Raw genomic sequence first — 25,843 nt, 5'->3', positions numbered from 1 at the left:
CTTCATGCAAAAAGTCAAGCACCAAAAAAAAATACTGAGGTAAATTAGCACATTTAATTAGTGAAAGTTAAGATCTAAGTTCACTTAATATGCATACCTACATATTTAAGGACTAGTCAAAAGCCTGGTGATATCAGTAGAAGTCTTACAGGAGTACTGCAACAAATCCATATTTTCAAGTTTTGAAAGGGGGTCAATATTATCAATAGCAGCCTTGGCTGTACCAATCATGGAATAACAATTTGAAGATCTGGAGTGGAGACAGAAGAGTAGCAGAGGACAGATTATGGATAGAAGAGAGCAGACGTGCTGCTCAGGGAACTGGTAGGTATGATCCCATAAGAAGCAACTCTGAAAGATGAAAGAGCTCAAGAGCTCACAGATCTTTAAGGACAGCATCCTCCCAGCACTCAAACAGTGTATCCAGATAGGATGAAGAAAAGAACCAGGAGATCATTTTGGCTAAATAGAGAATTCATGACAGAGATGCAGTGTAGAGCTGATGCGTACAGGAAAGCAGAGACAGGCTACACAAAAGCAGTGTAGAAACTTTGTCCAGTCCTGAAGGAATGACACTTGGAAAGACAAAGTTCATCTAGACTTCAAACTAGCACGTGATGTCAAGGATAACAAGAGCTTTTGTTGCTGCACTATCATTAAAAAAAAAAAAAAAGTTTCATCCTGCTTCTGAATGGGGTGGTGACTCTGTGATAGGAGGCATAGGTGAGACTGGGGTACTTAGTCCCTTTTTAGTCCCTATATCTCAGTCTTCATTAACAAGGCTTACCTGTCTTCTGTGTCTACATGTGGTACTAAGCTGAAAGAAACTACCATAAAGAGGACAGAGTCAGAGGCATCCAAGAGTTCTGAGGAAACTGGTTGGTGTCATTGTGAAGGCACTCTGTCATGGAGCTCCAGAGAGGACCTTGAAAAATGGGGAAAGGAACGTTACACCTTTCCTCAGCAAGGGCAGAAAGGATCATCTGAAGACCTTCAGGAAGTTCAGCTTTGCTTTGTTTCTAGGGAAGACAGTGGAAGAAGTCATCTTGGAAACCATTTCCAAGTGCATAGAATAAGAATGTGGGAACAGCAGTCTTCATCCTTCATCTATCTGGTCGCTTTCAGTAATAAGATGGCTAGATATGTGGATGATGAGAGAGCAGTAGATATTGTCTACCTCGAATTCAGCAAGACACCATCCTTGTATCTAACTTGGGATATTATGGCTATTTGAGTGGATAGCTAGGTGTGTGAAATAATGGCTGCATCACTCATTAAAATGAGTGCATTCCAGTATTCCATCTGGAGGCTGGTTACCCATATTACAGAGGTCTATCCTGAGACCTTCCCTGTTTATCATGGTTACCATCTACACTTAGAGTTCAATAAGTAATGGCCCTGAAAATTCAGGCATAGGGTTGAGGGTGTCTGACAATGGGGGAGATATTGACTGGATACAAGTAAAAACACCATACTGCAAGAGTTACAAGGTGCTGAAATGTGTTGCCTGGAAAAGTTTTGCCATCTCCATCCTTGGAGGTCTTAAAGACCTAGTTGGGTAAAGCACTGAGCAACCAGTCTGATTTCTCACCTGATTCTGCTTTTAATACAAGGTTGGACTGGAGCCCTTATAGCCTGAATTATGCAGTGATTCTGAGAATAAGTGTTAAGGGTCCACTGGAAGACTTTGAAAGGATGTTTTTCTTGTACCTTTGAGGTAGAGAAATAATATTAGAAAGCATGTATGTTTCTAGAAGGTTCATTGCTCCAGCCTATTTAGGAATTGTCAATCAGATCAGTGTGAATGAATTGAGGTACAGGTAAAAAGACGATTTTTGTGGGTGTTTACAGACAGCGTGAACCAAAAATTGGTTCATTCACATTGTATTGTTGTATATATAGAGTGCTTTGCATTTATACTTAACTTGATTGTTTTTTCAGTACTGATGATTTTAAATAGCTGATGGAGTATATATAACTCTTTCGAAGGAAGGAGAGTAGTGTTGCTGGATATGGGTGAAAGATAAGTTTAGGTTTTGGGAAAAATAAGAAGATGTGTGATCCAAACAGAACTCCAGAAGACTACATGCTTACCACTTTGCAAATCTATGAAATGTTTTGCCAAACCATAGTAAACCCATATATTTAGGGAACTATAACATATGGTTTACAAAATGAGGCTGAGGGAGCTGGTTTTTGTTCAGCCCAAGGAATAGAAGGCTAAAAACAAAAGAGCAGCTGGCGAGTAGGGAATAGCATGTATACGGGTATATTCATCACCATTATTTGTGGAAGTGGTGAGTGTTATTTCAAGTCTTCTTACTGCTTCCTTTTGGTTAGTCTGTCCCTTGAGTACTCCAGGGATTTACAATGGAAGTAACATTTGAATGTTGAGGATAGAGTTGTGTAATGGATCAACTGAAGGATACTTTTAATTTTTACATGCATGAATATGTAATGGTTCCTTAGTTGAACAATTTTCATTATCCAAGTCTGAGACCTATGTACAAGACTATAGGTGCAAACACTGTAAAAATAGTAGAATGTGAATAAAGCCTTGGAAATTAGTGCTAATGCTAAGGAAAAAGTCCTTGAGCTGTGGAAAAGTAGCCAGCTGTGCAACTACGTTTGACCTACTGTAGCAGAAGTACAAAGCCGGTGTTCCTTCAGTTTGCTTACAAGCCTAAATTGTGGAAGAGGCTACAAATGCAATTGTGTGTGTGTGCCACACTCACCCATTTGTGAGTGTGGCACAGGTGGGACACATCTTTTTTTTTATTTTATTTTTTTATCCTGATTAAACCTTGCTTGAGATATGGAACATTATACAATGATCTTTCTATCTGTTCTGTTCACCTGTCATTACAGCTAGTGCTGTGAAATGTAAGGTTTCAAAATGTACTGAGTACCTCTGTGATACCTCCATGTGTCTGTGTCTGCCTTCTTGCCCTCTGTGGTCTTTCAAGCATTGTTAGCACAATAACATAGTGAGCAGTGCATAGTTAGCTTTCCACTGAACTTTTATTAATAATTTATTCATCATGTCTCTTGCTTTTTCAAGATGTATGATTTCTTCTGGCTGTTTTTAACTACTTCAGATATGTGTGTAAATTCATTCTGGCTGTCCTTCAGTTTTTCTCTTGTACTTTCTAACATATTGCAGTATATCACTTTTCTGTGGTGCTGCTAATTCCTGTACTTTTGATTTTAATTCTCTATTTTATTTCTGTTTTTCCTTAAACCTTTTATTTTTTGTTTATTTTATTTATTTTATCATTTTTCTCCATAAGGATAAAAAGTGCATGGGAGGAACTTAACTCTCTGCAGCAGAGTTGACTAAAATGAATTCAAGAGTTGTCCAGGGAAATGGAATCTTGGAGCTTTGCTGTTTGAGGGATGAAGACATATATAACAAAGAAAAATAAAAAGCATAATTTAAAAGCTTTGCCTGGTTTAGCCCATGTCCATAGCTGCTGTGTGCATGGTGTTTGCTGACCTCTTTCAGCTTTCTGGAAGTGATAGTGTGCATCCTGCTTCATGTATTCATGCAGCTGCATCCTGACAGCTGCAGTGCTGATAATAAGACAGTGTGTATAGGCTACTGTACTACTTAAGCCTCTGATACTGATCCCACTCCTTAAGGAGCACAGCACAGAAGCTTGCCCTCTGATGCTTTGACACCTAGCTCTAACATACCTGTGTTCTTCATTTTCAGAAAAATTGCATTGTTTTACCTCACATGGTAGGTTTGTTGATAGTTGCCACACATGAGGTGGTATGTAGTGTGTGTTTAAAGAAAAAGTATAGGTTATGTCTTGTTTAGCTGATGTAATTTATTCCTGACTCTTTTCCCTGCCATTTCATGTGCCTGAGCAGGTTCTCTAGAGATTGTCAAGAAATGTGCATATGGGATTGTGGAAACAAAACAAGGAGAAAAAATGTTCAATTATGACCTTGTTTGGATTGAGGTAAAAAATTAATTTAGGCACTTATCTTTCCTTCTTCTGAGGACAGGGCAACTTCAAGAAAGTACGTATGATAAGTTGGATGAATTTTTTGCAAAGCTGTAGATGACTGGAAAATCAGCTTAAGTAAGAACAGTTTAGAGAAAATTCATTGCCCCCCAAGTTGTATACTTCAGATATATGTTTATGTATATTATTAATCAAAAGAGACATCTAGTTCTTTATATGTCTTTGTTTTTAACTACTTGAAGTTTCCTAAAGTATTTTTTTTTCCTTCAGATGATGGCATCTGTGTGCTTAAATGCTTAGTTAACAGAAACACTGAATACTGTCGTGTGGGAAAAGAGTCTTTGTTAATTACACTGGGATTCAAGAGTGTCTTGCTTCGGTTCAGATCACAAGTTGGTAAGTACATCTTACATTTGTGGCTATCTTCTCTGTCCTGTCGTCTAACTGTATTGGCAAATTTTGCTTTAAGACATGTTGTTGTCTTCTACTACTGTTTCATGCTGGCTATTTGAATATTACATTTTGTTATGATTTGCACAACTTCATCTGCCTCTGACCCACTGTAACTGTCTCTTTTTGGAGTACGGGCCATTCCCATGGGGAATATAAGTCTTTAACAAAGCAACTGCAAATTCATTTTATGAAGAAAAAGCACATGTAGATAACAGATTCATGTGACTTAAATTAATGAACTGTAATAACTGGTAAATGTAATACTCTATATGAGCAATCTGCCACTTACTGTCCCACATTCAGATGTTGTCTTACAGATTTGTTCATCTGAATAATTAATTAAAGTACTTTAATATACACCTGTAGTTCACAGGATATTTTGTGAGTAGTGATGGTAAAAATAAACTCACTGTTACAGAAACATAACTAGTTTAGTAAAATGTTGGCTCTATATTTTTATGGTTCTAAGTCACGTTTTTTTAATAAATCCAACAACCGCTACTTTCTGTTACATACTATCTTCACGTGTCCTTACTGGCTTTTTCAAAAGCATTCTTAGTTTTTTTGCAAGCAAATTCAAAAGACTGCCTGTTAGAATATTCTGAGTAGTGTGTATGAGTTGCATGGCTGCAACTCATTTTGAAATTTTATAACTACAGGTAACATACAGCTTCCTCTTTAACAAGAAGCAGGAGCTCTTACATAGCAGAACTACATTAGCAGGACTTGTGATTTCCAGAGGGATCCATTATGGTTATTTCCATTCTATGTTGTGTGGAAGCTGAGTCACAGAACAAGTATATTTGCTATTTGTCAGCTTATTTAAACATACATATGTGTTTCGAAGTATCGAAGGCTGAGAATTTTGACATATATGGGTTTGTGCAATGAGTTCATAGAAACTCTGAATGGTCACACAGACACAAAACATGCGCTCTTCAGTCTCTGTAAGAGAAAATGCAGTTTTTAGACTCACCCAATCTTTCAGTTGGGTGACAAATCTTGGTGGCCTTTAAAGTCCTACCTTTCATCTGTATTCATCAAGAAAAACTTCACATTTTCAATGTCTTATTTTACAAAACAATATGAATGTAACCTAAGAATGACTGTTAGTGTTGTGCTGCTGTTATGTGTTTTGTTGCTTGTTTTTAACTTACGTGTTTGAGAATTACAATTCAGCATTGTGTTTTCATCGATCTCTTTCTCTTGAGCCTGCAATTTTGTGTTGGCACCTACAGAGTGCTATATCATAACTGAAGAGATAATTAAGATTAGGTTGTTCAGTGATTTACTTGGCTTATTACATAGATAGCTTATAACAAGTGATTAAGGTAGCAGACAGACAAGTTTTTCTCTACTCTTTGGTCTACAATCTCTACCATGGCTTACTTACCTATGGAGGTCCTGATTCCAAACGGCACTGATTGTTTGGGACCCCAAGAGAAATGAAGTTCCCATTAGTTCTCTTGTCCTCCTTTAAAAACAAGTATTTGTAAAAAAATAGTTTTCACACAGTATGGTATTATTCCTGGGAGGAGTACTTTGAAGATTAAGTGGTAAATTCAATCCCCTCTTTAGCTGCATTCCTTGGTGATTTATCTTTAGTTAATTTATATAGCTAAATATCATGAATTAGATAAGAACAGTATAGATAGTCTCTTAATTTATTATTTCTGATTGTTTTTTAACATGACAAAATTGAGCATCAATATTTCTGTCTTGCATGCTGTGTTAAACTGAAAGTCACTGATAGAATGGTTTTTCCCCATGCTATAGCAATAGTTTTCTGGTCCTTCTACATGTTAAGTATATCTAGTAGTCCCTAATCTTGAGAAATGTATCTGCTTTTACAAAGAAGACAAGCCTTTAAAGAAGAAGCCAACCTTTTGTTTGTTTTTAACTGCATACAAGTGCAGGTGTTAGTCTCACTTTTATGAATTTTCAAATGTTTATATGCGTATAGTATATAAATGAAAATTATTCTGTAATTCAAAAAAAGAGGTCTGAAAACTCCCTGTTGGTATGTTAAAAGTGTTAACTATGAAAATGCAATGTAAAAGGCTTAAAAACCCTAAGTCCTCTGTCATTTAGGAAGATAGAGGAAGATGAGGAGTGAGGAATGAGGGGAGAGGGAGATTAATGCCCTGCTTGTGCCCACACAGAGAATTGCTGTTTGGCTTCCATCATAAATCACAGACTGTATCTTCCATTTCCTGCTGAACATATGTTAAACATCTGAGAAGGATCATGCAGGCAATAAATACGAAAGTTAGTAGCCTAAAGGCTTTTTTTTTTTTCCCCCAAAAAAACAAAGATCGTTTCTCTATAACAGATCAACCAACCAGTCAGTAACTCATCTGTGGCAGATTTGGTATGTAGCTTTCTACTCCATGGTGGAAATGCCCTGCTTAATTTAGCACAGAATTCGTTCATGAGCAAGGATAAATTGTTCTTTCTGATTCTGGCAGAATGTGGATTCCTTCTCTTTCAAACCTAACTCTGTTCTCCAACGACTTTCACAGTGCGTCCAGACATTAGACATACCAGTACTTTGCAGATGTTTATTTACTAGCAAAACTCATCTTAAAACTTGTCAGCTCTAATTATGTGTGCCACTTATATAGAAGCACAATAGAGGAAAATAAAAATGGGCTTCTTACAGTTTGTAGTTATAAATAACATATATTACTTGTGGATATCCACATAGAGAATTGAGATAGAGACATAAAAGTGTGTGCCTGTATATACATATTAATATATAAGTAATACATATATTAAAGGTATACATAGTTATTTTGTGTATATAGACTGCACATGCTGTTAGTGTAGTATAATTTAAGCAAAGGAACATGGTATGTCTTATGGTGATTTTTTTCCCCTCGATTATTATTTCTCAGAATGACATATCTGTTGAGCTATGATCCCATTAACCAGACAGTCCAGAAGAAACAAATCTGTAGAACAGAACAATTGGTGCCGAGGACCTGGTGTGCAAACTGTACTTATCTGAGAAGGAAGCAAGAATAGAGGGTGTGTATACTTTGAACTAGATCTAGACTATTCTCATAGACTTAATACACATTGACTGTTGAAGTTTATTCCTGGAATGCGTATTTTGTTTTAATTTCATCCAGGACTCAGCTTAGTGTGACTCCATGACTGCACAGTCATGCAATCCAAAGCACAGTAAGTAGAGACAACTAATGGATTTACCTGAAGGCCAAGTAGTTGGAAGAAAGCTGTTCAGCTGTTTAAATGTAAGAATTTGTACCTAATAATAAGGTTCATGAAGTAAACAACCAAAATGACACTGTGGTTGCTCACTAGATTCTGTGTGAAGTAGTGACTTGAATTTTCAGCAGAAATAAAATAAAGAGTTTGGCTTGCCTAAGTCTTATTTTGTTTCAGTCAATTTAAAATTCACAAATGTTTTTAATATTGCAACTTGAAACTTGTGCAGAGTTTCACTGCATGAACAATGAGGTGCAACTTTTTAAGAGAACTTTCAACACATAGACTGTAATTGCAACTAACAGGAATCATGAAATCTAGCATTTGTTAGTCTCAGAGAAGCAGTAGGAGGTTCTACTATTGAAATTACTACCAAATCAGAAAAGTTTTGATTTTTAAGCCATACTGCATGCACAATTGTCATCCTTAACTTATCACCTCTGGGGCATAGAGTTTGGTTCTGTGTTGCACTTCAGTTTTTGCATTTGTCCACTGCCATATAGTGGCTCTAAGCTTTGTAGGTCTTTTCCCTGAGTTAAACCATATATGTGTCTATCCCAAACACTGGATGGTCTTTGGGAATATGCAGCCATCAGTTTGCCCTCTTCAGATTCCAAGGAAATAGGTGTCTGTTAATAATTTTCCAGGTTGTTTTTGGAGTTGAGGATTATGGTGTGCAAGAACAAATACTCATCATGTGATTTTGGAGACTGTTCATCTATCTGTAAATCTGAACAGAGGAGGCTACCAGTGACTGTGCCTGCTGCTGTATCTATATCCATTAGTCTTACTGTTCAGACCTTTGGATTTGCCACTGTCTCAGTCTGTGATTTTCTATGGCATTGCTTTTCTTCATCCAATTAAAGGCATCTGTACAAAAGTTCTGTGGTGTTTTGAGCTGACTCACTGTTTCAAGGTGTAGAATCTAAGGGAAAGCTCAAGGCCTGAGCACTTCTGGCACAATTTTCAGTACTTTTTGTTTCTCCAGACTTTCCTTGAACATTTCTGTGGGAATGTTTTTTAGCATTAGTATTTTAAAATGGTTGTTTATTCTGATTCCTGGGAGGACAAATTAAAGGGGATTAGAAAAAAAAAATCAATCTCCCAGCTTTTGAGCAATTTGTAATACTCTAAAAATAAATCGCCACTAAACCTGTGCTACCAGATAGCAAGACATGTCTGTGTCTACCCATTCAACGAGGCTCTCCCTAAGTGTTGCTAGACCTTTCATATACCAAGACTTTCAATACTGTGGTTGTTTACATCTAGTAGGCACAAGTAAGCCACCTACATCAACCATATCTGCCTCAATATTTCCATTTCATCCTATTGTACTGTATTAAGCCAAATAATCTTTCTTCATTAAAGCATGATTAAAGCATTCATTTTTCATTAAAGTTTAAGGTGTATTTTGAGGAAGATTGTTTATATAAAAAATCACATTTTGAAGATGAATAAAGTAAAAGATCCAATTCTTAATATGTTTAAAAGTTCCAAAAATATAATGTTAAGAGTTTTGCAATATGACAATAATCTTTGCAACCTTTATGTAAATCTAACTACAGCTTTAAAACCCATTTGTCTCTCTGTTGTTTAATACAACTCTAATGGTTGTTCTAAAGAAAGTGAAACATTCAAATTTAGATACTTCATAAAGTCATTTTATGAATTATGAATATTCTTTAGGTAATATTTTTAGTGTGAGACTGACACGGGGGGAAACTTTGGCATCTGCTAATTCACATTGCTTTAGGCTGTGATTGAAGCTTGAATTAAAGGTGCTCCTTTAATATTCTTCTTGATAATAACTGACTGCTCAGTGAATCTGGCTCCATTTTTGTTTTAGTTCAAATGTGAATTACTTACTAATGGATGGAATGTTCTGATAGAAGAAAATTTATTTTAGTTAGAATATTTAGGTTGGAGGCAGGACAGTATTTTGCTTTCTGCTTACCACAGAAAGTCTGTGTTACTGTTGCTAAAAATGTAAAAGATTTTTGCTTTGGGAAAAGTGTGACTTAGGAAATTAATAATGAGATTTGGAGCATGTGGAATCCATCTTCTGATGCAGCATGACACAATGCCATAAGTCATGTTTCCTGTAAAAATGTACAACTGATTGAGTCCCTTGAGTGCTGACTGAATTTCCAAGCATTGAATTCTAGTGTGCTGATGCTTGAAATGATTCCCTGAATAGTATGTGTGGAACAAACCATTCCCATTACAGAAATCAAGACTAACAAAAGAGTTTAAAAGTACACTGCAGAATTTGAATCTTAAAGTAGTATTCTGGTAAGTGACCCGGTCTGCAAATTGTGTTTTAATATTCAGTCATGTTCAAAGCAAAATTTTCTAATGGTGATTGAAGTATTTGTAAATGAGCTGTTAAAATGAACAGAATCTTATTAGTCCATTCTGCTCTGTTTATGACTATGAAATGTTGTATATTTTGTTAAAAGATGTATCAAAAATCTTTTGAGCAAATGCTATCAAACAGATGTAAATTCAAGGATTTCTGGAAGCTTTTTTGACTGTGTGGTGAACATTCCTGGAATTTTACTAAAATACTTGTAATAGGTGTCACTGTGAATGTCTGAAGTCTCCTTACAAGCAAATAAAAACAAAAATATATTCTTCCTTTTTTAGAGATGATACTCCAACCTTGGACATCTTGGATGGTAATCTAACCTTGATCAGTTTACTGTATTTTTATTTCCCATTTCTAATTTTTTTCCAAAGCAGGCATTTTATTATTTAGATATTGTTCAACATTGTTGTTCCAAATGGCAGACTGTGTCCCACTTAATAACAGGAGACAGGTTGACCAGTCTTATTGTTTGACATAGTCTTGTAATGTACTCTTGTCTGATGTAGTCATGGACTACCATACAGATGAGGGGGGTGATATTGCCCTCTATGTCAATGACCAGCTGGAGTGCATGGAACTCTGTCTGCCTGGAGGAGGATGAGGCGCCAGCTGAGAGTTTATGCGTTAAGATTAAAAGGAAGACAAAGACAGGTGACACTATAGTGTGGGGGTCAACTACAGGACACCTGACCATGAAGACCGAGTAGATGAAGGCCTCTGAAGACAGGTAGGAGCAGCCTCACATTCACAAGCCTCATGGGGGGTTTCAACCAACTCAATATCTGTTGAAGGGACAACATAATATGGCATAAGCAATCCAAGAGGTTCCTAGAATGCGTTGATGATAACTTTCTTCTTCAAGTGACAGAGGAGTCAATGAGGAGAAGTGCTATGCTGGGCCTTTTTCATACCAACAAGGAGGAGCTTCTGGGGAATAAAAAACCCAAAGGCATCCTTGGGTACAGTAACCATGAAATGGTGGAATTCAAGATCCTTGGTACAGCAAGAAGGGCACAATTCAAGTTCACAACTGCGGACTTTGGGAGAGCAGAATTTGGTCCCTTCAAGTATCTACTTGGTAGATCCTCCCAGTATCATGGGATAAGCCATGGAGGGAAAAGGAGCCCAGGAGAACTGACTAATGTTCAAGGATCACCTCTTCCAAGCTCAAGAGCAATGCATAGCAGCAGAGAGGAAGTCAGGCAAAAATGCCAGGAGGCCTTCATGGAGGAACAATGATCTCCTGACCAAGCTCAGATACAAAACCAAAACCTACAGAGGGTAGAAGCAAGGACAGGTAGCCTGGAAGGAATACAGTGAAATTGTCCATGTAGTGAGGGATCAAACTAGGAAAGCTAAAGCCCAGAGAGAATTGTATCTGGACAAGGACATCGGTGGTATCAAGAAGATCTTCTGTAAGTATGTCAGTGATAAAAGGAAGACTAGGAAAAATGTAGGCCCTCTCTGAAAGGAAATGGGAGGCCTGGTTACCCAGAATATGGAGAAGGCTGAGGTACTCAATGACTTTTATGCTTCCATCTTCACCAGGAAATGATCTAGCCATACAGCCCAAGTCACAGAAAGCAAAGGCAGGGGCTGGAGGAATGATGAACTGCTCACTGTAGGAGAGGATCAGGTCTGAGACCATCTAAGGAACCAGAACATGCTCAAGTCCATTGGACCTGATGAGTTGCATCCAAGGATTCTGAGGGAACTGCCAGATGAATTTGCTAAGCCACTATCCATCATGGTTGAGAAGTTGTAGCAGTCTGGTGAAGTTCCATCTGACTGGAAAAGGGGAAACATAACCCCAATTTTTAAAAAAGGAAAAAAAACGAAGACCCAGGGAACTACAGAGCTGTCATTCTCACTGCTTTGCCCAACAAGATCATGGAGCAGATCTTCCTGGAAACTGCTAAGGTGTGTTGATTGGTTACAGCCAACATGGCTTCACTAAGGGCAAGTCATGCCTGACAAGTTTGGTGGCCTTCTATGATGTGGTTATGGCATTGATGGATAGGGGAAGAGCAACTGATGTCATCTACCTGGACTTGTGCAAAGCATTTGACACATGACATCCTTGTCTCCAAACTGGAGAGATGTGGATTTAACAGATGAACCACTAGGTAGATAAGCAATTGGCTGGATGGTGCAGTCAAAGAATTGCGGTGAATGGCTTGATGTTCAGGTAGAGACTAGTGATAAATGGTATTCCTTTGGGGTCAATACAGGGACAGGTGCTGTTTAACATCTTTGTCAGTGACATGGACAGTGGGATCGAGTGCACCCTCAGTGAGTTTGTCAACATCACCAAGCTGTGTGGTGTGTTCAACATGCTTGACAGAAGGGATGCCATCCACAAGGACCTGGACAGGCTTGAGAGGTGGTCATATGTGAGCAGCATGCAGTGCAATAAGGCCAAGTGCAAGGTCATACACCTGGGTTGGGACAATTCCAAACATGAAACAGGCTGAGCAATAAGTGGATAGAGAGCAGCTCTCCAGAGAAGGACTTGTGGGTACTGGTGGATGAAAAATTTGACATGACCCAGCAATTAGTTCTTGTAGCCCAGAAAACCAATCATATCTTGGGCTGCATCAAAAGAAAAATGGCCGGCAGGATGATGGAGGTGATTTTCCCTTCTGTTGTTCTCTCGTGAGACCTACCCTGGAGTACGGTGTTCAGCTCTGGAACCTGCAGCATAAGACATAGACCTGTTAGAGAGGGATCAGAGGAAGGCCACAAAGATGATCAGAGGAGCACCTCTAGTGTAAAGAAAGGCTGAGAAAGTTTGGATTATTAACCTAGAGAGGAGAAGGCTGCAGGGATGCCTTACACTGACATTCCAATACTTAGAGGGGTCCTACGAGAAAGACTAGGAACAGACTCTTTATCAGGAATTATAGTGACAGGACAAGGCGGAATGGTTTTAAACTAAAATCGGGTTATTTTATATTAGATAAAAGGAAGAAATTCTTCAGAGTGAGGGTGGTGAGGCATTGGAACAGGTTGCCCAGAGAAGTTGGGAATACCCCATCCCTGGAAGTGCTCAAAGCCAGGCTGGATGGGGCTTTGAGCAGCCTGGTCTAGAGGGAGATGTCTCTGCCCATGGCAGGGGAGTTGGAACTAGATGATCTTTGAGGCCCCTTCTAAGCCAAACAATTCTATGATTGTATGTTGTGTTTTCTTTTTTTTTTTTTTTTTCAAACCCATTCAAAGTTATTACTATATACCTGTCATCGATTGTAGGCCAAATTGACTGCATAATATAAGTACTGCATTTTAGTAGTAGCCTGTAACACATAATGCAAAATGTTGTGGGAATAGCACTTCTCTAAGGCTTTTAGCAAAACTCCCTAGATCAGAAAATTAAATGTTTGTTGGTAAATACATTTTATTTATTGGTTTATTGAAAGTATCATTGTTTTGGATTGATGCTCTGTGTGTTTTGTGTTTTTGTGTTTGTTTTGTTTCTGTTGTGTTTATTTTGTTGTTTTGTTTTGTTGTTTTTTATTCCTCTCTGGGCTTCTTTTATTCTTTGCATGGATTTTTTGTTTTGTTCTGTGTTTATTTTCCCTCCATTTCTCCCTTATCTGCCATCCAAGTTTAATGTTAGATCTTTTTGTTTTGTTATGTTTTGACTTGTTTTGTTTTGCTACTACTCCACGCTCTTCACCTTTTGGACTAGTAATAGAATCCCATCTGAGCAGATGAGTGAAATGCACTACTTTAATATCTCGTGGTTTTGTATGTGTCTTCTGCTGTGAGGATAAGCACTTTGTAAAGAGAAATAATTATGAAAGTTCTGTTTATGCAGTGTGCAACCATTCAAGTGACAAATTACCAGGAACAGGGTATGAATATCCCTGTGGAAACTGCTAGAGTTCTAGAGCTGCTTCTTTCCTTTTTGAGAAGGAGCAGAACTCTTTGGGAGGATATTCCTGTTCTCTTTGGTCATGAGAATCAGTTTTAGCTGGCCTTAATTCAGTGTCTACACCGTGCAGTTTTTAGGTTATCACTGTAGTAATATCTGCAGAATAGTTCCAACAAGTTATCAGACTGTACAATTGATTAGTTCAGGTTCAATATCTAACAGCAAATACAAGTTAGCTGAGATGCATATCTAGTCAAAACTTCACACACAAATTCCCCCATTTTTCACCAAAATATAGCTTTCTGTCAAGGTGAAAGTTTTCAGAGGAGTACCTGTTATAAGACTTAAATTAAAAAAAAAAATAGGGAAATAAAAACAGATCAAAATCCTAACAAGCTTGGCTTTCAAAGAAAATGTTTAAGAGTTATATTTTTAATGTTCTTTTATGAAGTAAATTGCAAGGGAAACCTTTTATTTTTTCTAAACAAGATTCTTGCAAAAGCATTTCAGTCTACGAAAAGTGGAAGTTCTTCTTGCCTTTTAAGTGGCTGGGTAAGTGAGAGTTTTGTTCTGAAATCTAATAATGCATTCATTAAGGTGAGAGGGGAATATACAGAAAAGTATAAATGAAAAAAGACAATAAATATTTCTTCATACCTCTCTAATTGAAAAACTTGAGCTATTAATATGACACTATTGCAACATGTCTGTAAGTCTTGTAAAGTTTTGAGGTTTTTTTTTTTCAACCTGCTGGTTGATTTAGTGATTGGGGCAATGAGAGCATAAGGATTTATTTTTCAGTCAGTGAAAATTGTAAGATATTTCTTTGAAGACAGCCAAGAAGAGTTCCTATGTTCTTCCCAGTTTACAGTTTTACCAGACAATAAAGCTAATGAAATAGTTGGGAGGTTAGAAAGAAACCTTAGCATGGCATCAAGAAGTACCTGTGCCCATCCCCCCCAGACAAAAGCACATGAATTTGGATTTTGCAGAAGACCTTTTGTTTCCAGGTATAACCCCTGATAACCCCACAAATTTCATGAGTAAACAGATTCCTGTTTAAAAATTTTATTTTTTTAAATATAGATAAACAAGCAAAAAGTCAGAACTAAATAAAAAGTGGTGACATTCTAAGCAGTACACTCAGATTGCTAGGCAATACCCTCCAATAAAGAAGCATTATAGCCAAGATTGATTTTGTAAAGATGATAAAAGATCTGGAGAGGTTAGCTGATTTTTCCCTGAGATGAGAAATTCAATTCCCTACAGCCTCAAAGGAAAAGATTTGTAGAGTGCTAGAAACTTGGTGAAGAACATAGGACTGAGGATTAACAGCAAATAGCCTTTGTCTGTTCTTGAAAAATACTTTGCTCATTTTTGGTCTTGTATGCTTAACTCCTGGTTTTAAAATAAGTGACCCACCAGTAGTCCAGGCTGTCTGGTTTTGGTGTAGATTCTTTTCTTATTCCCTTCTACCATTAAGAAAGAAGAAAATCCATTTTTCATAAGAGCTAGGGACAGTTTTTCATGTATTTCTCTGTATGACAGCTTAAGTTTCCAGATTCTTCAGAAGATCAAACTAAAATTTCATTTTAAGGACCTTAATCAATATGCACATAAAACTATATTTTATATCACAAGCAGAATGATGTCCAAGCTAATAAAGAATTTCCTTTATAGAAAACATAAGGTAACAGCTTAGTGTATTTGCATGCAGAAGCAAATAGAGAAAAGATAGGCTATTGTTAATAGTTGTTAGATATAAGAAATAGACTTGCTGGATATAAAACACAGACTCAAGAGAAATGCTTTGCTTTCTTTTGGGACAGTCTACAAAAGGGAGAAACATAATGTTGGTTGTCTGTGCTGAAGAGAGACAGAACAGTTTGTGTACTTTGTGTCATGTGTGGAGTGTGCACAATAGCTTACTCCTTTTTTTCTGTATTTAATATTCATAATTATGTGTATTTCTTAATATACAAAAATGTATTATTTGGCAGTTTTCCCTGAGAGTCACGTAAATGAATATATGTCTGAATTCTCAGAAAATATTTGAAACATTTCTCAGAAAATAATTGAAACTGGTAGTAATTCTTACAAAAAATTCCTGGGCAATTCTGTATGCCCTAAGTGATTTCCTTTTGAATCCTTTAACTGTTTGCATTCAAAAGCAAAACAAAATCCTAAATTCACATCTGCAAAAATAATTCCTTCCCTAAACTTGGTATTTAGTGATTGCTATGTAGTAAGTAGAAGTAACTAAAAGGTTTTTGATGAATGCTTTATTTGTAAGTGTTAGAAGAAAAAGAAAATCACTGAAGAGATGAAGAGTAGCAAATTCATGCCAGGAGTGGAATTTTCATGGTATATTTATTCAATCAGCATGGGATCACAGAAAGATATGAGTATTTCTCAAAGGTGGACTCACTACGTTTTCATGGATAAGTGATGAAGTTTGTTTTGCTGGTTGTTTTTTGGTTTTGTTTTGTTTTTCACAAGTGCATTTTTCACTTCTCATGCAACAACAGTAGTTAAGTGAAGTTCTTTACAGAACTACTTTAACAGTAGTTGAAGTTAAGTTCTTTGTTTAACCTCAGATGTTTTTTCTCACAGTGTTAGTCATGGATAAGTGTGTAGAATGTGGAGTTGGGATTAAAAGTTTGTGAAAAGATTGAGCTGTATTAGATCTAATGCTGTTCCTTCTTTTATTCCTGAATCTTTACTGCCATCTAACAGAGAGGATTTTTAGTGTCTATTTTTTTAGAGATAGATTAATTAAATTACACTTTTTTATTTTATTTTATTTTTTTTTCTGTTATAGCTTGTCAGAGCTTTTTGTGGTCTTACAAATACTCTACTATAAAAGCTTTGAGGGCATCTGAGGTTCGTTATGAAAGACTGTGGAGGAACTTTGCCCATCTCTTGTTATTTCTTTCTATTTTGATGTCTATTATGTTAATATCTCCTCAACTCAGTGAATATTAATTGTGTCATTTGCCAGAACCTTGGAGAGCGCCAAGTACAAACTTCTTACTTGTATATAGAGGAGTACTGTACCACAAGCAAGTCATACTTTTTTTTTTTTTTTTTTTTTTTTTTTTTTTTTATAGAATCATAAAATAATTCAATTGGAAGAGAGCTCATTTGGTTACCTGGTCAAATCTCCTTTGCAAAGCAGGTTCCACCCAAGGTTGCTCAGGGCTTTATACAGTTATGTCTTGAAAACTTCCATGGATAAAAAAGTTCACTGCATAACCTCTCTGGATACCTTCTTCCAATTTTTCTCACCCTGCCCTGGTTCTGAAATCAGTTCTTCAGGAGGACACCAAAGATGTTCTTCTGCGTTGCCAAAAAGTCTCTGCAGAGGTATGAAGATAATGCTGACGTGCAACTTGAAAGGAGATGAGCACGTTGTTGAAACTGTAGCATTATCTCTTACTGTCAAGTAGAAGAAGGAAAAAAAAAAAAAAAGGGATAAGCTTAAGAATATCTCTGCTGTTAGTTGCTTTTCTGGTGGTGTCTCTCTAAAGCAGAGAAATAACAGAATGACTGATTTATTTTAAGCTGTTTCTTGCTTCTTGCAGTAGAAAACTGATGCTGCAATTTGTGCTTTTCTTCATCTTTTGTCATGATCCAATCACTTACTGTTACATTCTGGCCATCATCCTTGTATATGTGAGTGAAAAGGGCATGTTGAAAGCATCTGTACATTTTCACTGGAGTTTACAATTACTTTTGGACCAACTTGAGCAATTTTGAGTCCTCATATCACCTGAAATTCAGATGTGTGACATCTTTTTCCCACTTGAGTCGACGTGACAGAAGTTATGAAATGAGTTAGGATTACTTTATCTCACCTAGTAATGGTCTAGGATAATGCGCATAGTGATTACAGTTGAGCACTCTAGCAGATTTAATCAGTAGGTGAGGTGCTTGTGTTTACAACAAATTACAGAATAGGTGTATGAATTTTCTTTTAGAATATCACTGCCCTACTGTTTTCTGCTGCGGTTGGGTTAAACTTGTTTGTAGCAAACTAGTGCTGTAATGCTTCTAAGAGCTGTGCCCAGAGAAGCTGTGGATGCCCCATCCTTGGAAGTGTTCAAGGCCAGGTTGGATGGGGCTTTGAGCAACCTGTTCTGTTGGGAGGTGTCCCTGTCCAGGGCAGTGGTGTTGGAATTAAATGGTCTTTAAGAGCCATTCCAACCCAAACCATTCTATGATTCTATGATATTATTGCTCCAGATTTTTGACAAGTCATATCGTTACAGCTATTAGAATGCTAATAATCTCAACTAGGAAAAATGACCTTACTTTCCGGAGGTTTAGGAGTGAACTTTGTTATATTAGTCTAGCTTGGAGTTGCCCAAGAACTTCAAGGGGCTATGTCTTCAATTCATTCAAATTTCTCTGAGGAACTATGGCTATTTGTCATTTTTTTGAAACAACATATGACTACCTCAGAAGTGGAGCTTTTTTATCCAGTTTTCAAGCCTTAGTGATTCCTAGCTGTGCAAACAATGGAAGGCTTGGATAAAAACAATGATAGGCTGTGAAACTTTTACTGTGGTCTTTGCTGTCTTTATTACACAATTGCTGTCTTTATTACACAATTTTACCAAGTATTTAAAAATTTCTACAATTGGTCTTGCCCTATTCAAAAATATTTTTTGACTCAGTAAAGGTAGCTTTGCATTAACTATACTTATGTCAATTCCTGTAGACATGGGTCTTTGATTTCATTCCCAGATATCCTTACATTGAACTTGTCATGATTTCCAAAGGTAAATGGGAAGTGACTTGCTATCTTTTGCCTCTCTTTGCTTTTGGATATACCAGCTTCCTGCACTGGAGAAGGATCAGTGCAACAAAATTTTTATTTTGCAGATTTCATAATTTCCTGAAATGATGAGGGAAATCCTTCTTTTTGGTTACTATTTTGAGAAGTTTACTAATGAGTCATTTCTAATGTTTACTTCAAACCCTTTACTTCAAACGGCTTTTATTAGAATTATCAAATTGTTATCAAACTATCTCCAAAGAACTAGAGCATTTAACAGGTGCTTCCCAGTGCACATACTTATATGCTCCAGGCACTTGTTATTTTTCATTGAAAATCTGTGAGCTGTACAGGAGTCTCCTGTTGTATTTAGCAAATTACAAATGGAAATGGCTTGATTTCTCTATCTTCTCTTTTCCTTGTATAAGCAGAAGTTTCCATCTCTGCTTTTATTCTCTATTTATAAGATCTCCCCCTACCCGCCACTGTTCCCCCCCTCTCCTCCTTGCCCTCACCTGCCAGTTTTTCAATATTTCTAGATACTGTCTCTGCTTACTTACTGGCATGTCCTTGTCTTTTGGATGTAAGGAATTACTTTGTGTCAGAGGTTGGTCAGATATTTTTTTAAGATTGGGACAGGAGCCCTTCTGTTTACTATTTTTCAAGTTTTTTGTTTTGTTTTGTTTTTAGGTCAACTAGAATTTTCTTGTTACTTTGATAATAACAGAATTGATTTTGTCCACAGAAGCCTAAATGTTATAAATCTGAACTTTTTTTTTTTTTTTTTTTTTTTTGTTAGACTGCTTCTAAAGGAAGATAATTGATGCTCAGCCTGGCTTTTTATGCCAATTAAATTTTGAGTGTTTTATTATAGGTTTTAAATCTCCCAACTCAAATATATGTATTTCATAATAACCCTAGGTGGTTCTCTCTTTCTGGAGACTGGATTAGTATAGTTTAACTGAAATAGTAGGTGGAGTCTCATGTTCAGCTACTCCTCTGATAAGAGTTCACCATTGCAATTATTTACAGTAGTTAGCTAACATGAATGAAGAATCCTTGACAATATTGTTGCATTCATCCAGGTACTTCTTAAAAATTTAGAGGCTGATCTTCGCAAAAATTCTTCTCTGTTTAATGAAATTAAAAACTATTTTCTGTGTCTTTAAGAACACCATAAGCCAAATGAAACATTACTCTCAAGTATGAGTGAATCTGTTCCTATCTTGTCACTGGATGTTCATCTTAATTTACTATCCTTGTATGTTTTTCTACATTTGTGCCTTTTCTATTTTTCTTTTCCAGAATACAACGTATTTTCAAATGTACTGAAGATAGGCTGGAAGCAGAAGAAAGCTACCTCTGTGTTCAGTCAGAGAACAGATGAAGCATCTGCTACTCAGTATTTTCAGGTAATGAAAGTTTTCAGTGCCGATTTGTGAAATCTAAATTGCTGTTATTTTCATGACTTCAGTCACCAGGCCAGTTAGAAAGATTGCTTAGGTTTATTCAGACTGGTCAAGATCTTTGTAATTTAAGTACCAGTAAGACTGATAGAAATGGGATTTATCTTCTCTCTCTCTCTCTCTCTCATTTTCTTCACCTCCTCCATTCCTTTTAGTTTTATGGCGGTCTGTCTCAACAACAGATTATGATGCAGGATTTTGTGAGGACGACCACTTACCATAGAGCTATAGTGCAGAACCACATAGATTTTAAAGACAAGGTAAGCTCTGTTAAGTCTTAAACGTTGCAGTGTGATTTCTAATTTTGTCATTTTGCTCTTATGTTGTGAGACACCGTTTGATTGAAATTGCTAATCATTCCTCAATTTTTGGTGAGATTTTGTCATTTCTTGTTATGTAATCTTGCTTCTGAGATCAACATTCTAAGTCCTCTCAGCTTTTTTCTTTATGAAAAAGTAGTGCATGACACATTATTATTCTTACTATCTTTCAGTCACCATAAATTCTATGGCATCTGTTTTGAGAATGATTGGCAGGACTTATACATGGTAGTGAAGACAATGCCATACAATTAATTTATACTGCAGAATTCTGACTTTCTAGTTATTCTTTACTGTACTTTTTATAAATCTTGTATTTATTTACTTTTTTTTTCCTGGGACTACATTTATTCATTGAGCATTGATCTTCACCAAAGAATTCATAATGGTGCTTAGGCTCACTCTTTTTTTTTTTTCTTCTATTTCCTGGCCTTGATGCAATTCAGTTTGAACTTGGACGGTATGAGAATAGTTTAGATTTTCCGAAAGTAATATTATTCGGCACTGAGTTGAGTTTACCTTGTATTGACCTGTCAGTTACCTTCAGTACATATCTGTTCTTTCGTTGACTGAAGTTTGTGTCATCTGCAGATCCTTGTATGACACTGCTCACTTCTCTTAATAAAAATATTAATAAAAATAATGAAAAATAGCAAAAAATATTAGACCACATTGAACATTCCGTAAGCTAATAGGCAGTTTGTAAAGAGCAGCTTAGCCACCCAGCAAGATTGTGTTCAAGGGCTCAGAATGTCCACTGAGATCATGTGAGTTGTTCTTCTGATGTCCAGACAGAATACTGCAAATAAATAAAGATGGAGAGAATGAAGTTAAATTTCTGTATATATATTTTTACCCTGTTGTCATTTCTTGTGTTTTCTCCCTTTCCCTTTCCTTCTCTCATCTTCTAAAAGGAGCCTCTTACTTCAACTCATACCATCACAAATGGTCTTCTACATCACCAAAATGAGTCTTTAATAACATATAAGCAAGTATTGAACAAAACATTTCCCTCTAAAAGTGTAGCATATTTAGAGCCAAAATGAGGAGAATTGTAAGTATGAAATCTATTTTGATTATTTTAAGATTGTTATGTTTTAGATATTAATTATTTTTAGTAATAAATTCAAGTCAAATGATTTCTCTTTGTCATGTGACTTAGGCAAAACATGATTCTTTAGAAACTATACTTAAATATTTACCTTCTTAGAAAGAGATTTCAGTCTCTGTAATTTCTTTCTGGCCTGAGATAATTCTTCTCTCCTATTTAATTCAATAAAGTTAGCAAACTAGTGTTGTACACAGGGCTGTGCCAGTTTTCTATAAGCATCAGAATCAAACTCCAAAGCATGTGGTATTGGATGATAGCAGCTCGGTAAGCAGAGCTATTGTATCATTAATGGATTAAATTTTGTACTGGAACATGGAACTTAGTATATGATGAAAGAAACAACAGAGAAAAGATTTTATTTGCAATTCACTTCTTGCCGGTTAGGATACTCACATATTATAACCCAAAAGGATGATTTTTGTATGTAGGTAACATATCTTAATTTCATCTTTGTGCCTGCAGTAGGGAATTCAGGCCTTTTGTAGTCTTTGCCTCTCCGGGAAATGTTGCTGCTATACAGCAGTACAGCTTCCTTACTTTTACTCTTGGTTTATTTGTTTTCCCAACTGTTGGAGGTGCCTTGGCTTCTCTTCAACATACCTATTAGTAAAACTATTACACACTGGGTGTTGTTGGCCACCCTTGTAGAAAATGATCTTTCTTTTTCCTGATTCTGTTGAGAAATGGCAATTTTCAGAGTAAATGTAGCTGAAAAAACTTGAACTATCTACATTGTGGCAAAAAAAACGTTCCCATGAGAACGTGAGAACCCAATTGTGCTGAGACTGAAGCAGGCCAATTTGGAAATACTGCAGCTACATTTATCTTACATCCAGGAAATGCAGGGCAGACAAATGTTTAATGATGGCAGTGAGGAGATTAAAAACGGCAAAAAGTACATAATTATTTTCATACCTTCATTACTGAAAGAAATTTCATTCAATTGCTATTTGACTTACTGTTTCCTGCCTACTCTGCATTCCCTCGGTGTATTTTTTTTTTTTTTTTATTCTTTTTCTTTTTGCCTTCTTCCCTAGATTCTCAGATGGTATATTACATTGACATTTTTGCTTGTAGTCAAAAGTTATCTGTTGATAGGATATATTTTCCTTACTCCAGACTTTATTTTTTCTAAAAATTATCTTTATGAGAAAATGCAACAGGTAATATGAGTTGTGCTTGACCCATTGAGAGGGTTCTTGGTGATAAATTTAAACATACTGTGTCTTAGAGGTAAGGCACTATGGAACCAACTGGGACAGAACTTGTGTTGACTATGTATATTGTATCTTAAAGGAATAAGGAGAGCTCATTCAGAATATAATGAATCTAAGGTTGGATACTGCATATTAATATTGTAGTCCTTACTGATATATACTCTTCATGTTTACCCTTTGAAGGAAACTTCTTAGAACTTTCACTATTTTTAAAAGTAAAACTTGGATTTTGAATAGTTGTATTGCCAGAAGAGGTAAATTAAGGTGTTTTACTTAGTTAAAATGAAAAAAGGCTTTCAACTAAATACAGTAGCAGCATGTAAAGCTGTTTCAAACTGAGTACAAGCTGACACATCTGTATTTCTTCTAAAACAAGTCTAAATTTCAGAGCCTTTTTACATGTATTATTTTTTTTCTTCATAATCTTTTTACAAATAGTTTACTTAAAAGCAAAGCAACTTGAATCAGAATATCTTTAGTGATCCTGGAGGAAGGATCACAGAAATTAACCATTCAGATTATGGAAAGGCACATATTTTGTTTTGTGTGTGTGTGTGTGTGTATTTTTATTTGTTTCTTTGTTTGTTGTTTGTTAAAAAGGAATATTTTCTTCATATAATCTTGCTGATATATAGTAATTTTGAATAATAAATGTAATTGTAGATATATGACATTTTTGCTTTTAGTTTTATATGCTTGCCTTCTTACAGTCTTCCTTCTTCAACTCCTCACCCCTTTTTTGCAAAAGTCCTTTTCAGGGCTTCAATTATGCAAGTACTTAAGTATGCAAGCCTATTACCACATGTGAGTAATTCCCATTAAATTCACATTTGGCATGTTATTCATCTGTGTAGGCAAAGAGGAGCAGTACTGAACTGTGTTCAGGAGGGTAAGGTATCCTCTATTCCTGATTACAATTTCTGGTAATACTGAATTAGCTGCATTCAGATTTCAAAGTAAATACCGAAACACATACAATCTATCGGTAACCTTTACTTTAAATTTGAATGACACTATCATGCCCCAGCCACCTATCTTAAAATTCTTACCTATCTTAAAATTTTACTTTTCAGAAATGTGTATGTTAGTACAACATATTGAATTTCACAGTATTTCATCTTGATTGCTCTTACAGCTCTGATCTTAGAATCATAGAATTAGAATCTTAGAATTATAGAATGGCTTGGGTTGGAAGGGACCTCAAAGATCATCTAGTTCCAACCCCCCTGCCATGGCCAGGGACATCACGCACTAGATCAGATTGCTCAACGTTCATCCAACCTGGTCTTGAATACAAGGGATGGGGCATCCACAGCTTCTCTGGGCAAACTGTTCCAATGCCACCACCCTCTGAGTGAATGAAGTATTTCCTCCTAACCTTTAATCTAAATCTTCCCTCTTTTAGTTTAAAGCCATTACCCTTCATGCTGTTTGAGCAAAGAGTCACCCTTTATCTCTCCATCTTTTTTTAAGTCCCCTTCAAGTACTGAAAGTTTGCAGTGAAGTCACCCCAGAGCCTTCTTTTCTGTATGGTGGTAGAATGCTCTTCCTATGTGAAGCAAGGAAGGCTTTCTGTAGGACATGGCAATGATTGCAGCAATGCCAGTTGGGGAGTAAGGTGTGGTATAGCATCATTGGATTGCAGTACTTTGGTTTGGAAAGGACCCCTGGAGGTCTTTAATACAAATGTAGTGCTTGCGATCTGTCTAGTCACATTTTGAATGGATCTGAGAATAGAGATTCCACACTCTGTGAGCAACCAGTTCAGTCTCTAAAAGAAAACATTCTAGAAAAATATTAAAAATTTTCACTGAAAGCATGAAGTGGACTGTGGAAGACACAGATGTTAAATCCTAAGCCAGAGGACACTTTTAGATGTAAAAATGCCTTTCTAATTAATTGAAAGGAAAGACCCTAGTATGATTAGGAATTAAAAGATAAGGGAAGTTGCTGGAATTCCTCCAGCAACTAAGAATTACAGGCATGTTATTTACTCTTCCTCAAGGAAAAACAAGCAAACAAACAAAAAACAGGTCTTCATGAAGTGAATCCACAGGAGGATGATGACAAGCTTTTCAGAATCTTAAAGGCTGAACATATAGGACTGTGTTCTGCCTGAAGCCAAAGTAGAAGGAGAGCTTGGCCCAGGATTTAATCTTCAAAAATCAGAAAAGAACAAAGAAGAAAAAGATCATCCAAATAAATAATTAAGTAATCCATGCATTTTAAATAAGATGCTTTGTAATTACAAAAGACTGAATTTATTTAGGACAATTCAAGTTGCTAAAATAATAAAGTGAAGGCTAAGTCATACATCATAAAAAAGTTTGAAGGATTTCGAACAAAACAAAGAACATAATCGTGTTTTTATTAAAGGCCTTCAGGTAGACAAAAAAAATATTGTTCAATACTTTTCACCTCTTTCATCTTTCTATATATTCTATACTCTAAATGATCCATATCTTTGATGTATACACATCAAAATATCAGTAAAAAATAACAGTAATTACAGTTAAAAAAGGGGGGATCTTAACCCAACAGAATAGTCCTGGCAGGACAGATATAACAGAACTTTTTTCTGATGCTTAACATGAAACAGGTTTTCAGCAAGAATTTCTGTTGTCATTAATGTTAACAGGATCCAGGTATCATTCACCTAATCTCCATCAAAGATTTATTTTATTATTTGAAGAACAGCAACTTGGCTTTGTTCTGACAAAAATCTTGCTTTAGTAAGTAAAGTAGTAAAGTTTAGTAAAGTAAGTAAAGTAAAGTAGTAAAGTTTAGTAAAGTAAACTCAACTTTAATCTGCATGAATTAAAACAATTTTCGCTCTACTTTGACCCCATGTGATATTTTCTGTATATAATTCTATATAGAATGCAAATAAATAAATAATTAAAAAGGTGATTTTAATTGCTGTATGATTTGCAGTTGCACAAGAAGAAGGAAAATGCAGTACAGCACCTCTATATATTTTTGGTTATCCAAAGAGGAATCTTTTTTTTTTTTTCAGATGCAGTCTCCAGACATTTGAATTTTTGAAAAC

At 36.2% G+C, this 25,843-nt stretch overlaps 1 protein-coding gene across 1 annotated transcript in view; it reads left to right on the top strand.

Annotated features, from left to right (window-relative positions):
- The window catches only part of LOC116500545 (histone-arginine methyltransferase CARM1-like), a 68,994-nt gene that overhangs the window by 11,438 nt on the left and 31,713 nt on the right, over positions 1-25,843 (top strand). Inside the window, exons 2-4 of the mRNA XM_032205627.1 lie at positions 4,245-4,370; positions 19,986-20,092; positions 20,302-20,406. Coding sequence (XP_032061518.1) covers positions 4,245-4,370; positions 19,986-20,092; positions 20,302-20,406 — 338 coding nt within the window. The remainder of the gene's footprint in view (positions 1-4,244; positions 4,371-19,985; positions 20,093-20,301; positions 20,407-25,843) is intronic.

The sequence above is a fragment of the Aythya fuligula genome, chromosome Z (assembly GCF_009819795.1).
Source record: "Aythya fuligula isolate bAytFul2 chromosome Z, bAytFul2.pri, whole genome shotgun sequence".
Taxonomy (NCBI): domain Eukaryota; kingdom Metazoa; phylum Chordata; class Aves; order Anseriformes; family Anatidae; genus Aythya; species Aythya fuligula.
Note: the sequence above shows the minus strand (reverse complement) of the source record. Positions and strands in the feature narration are given on the sequence as shown.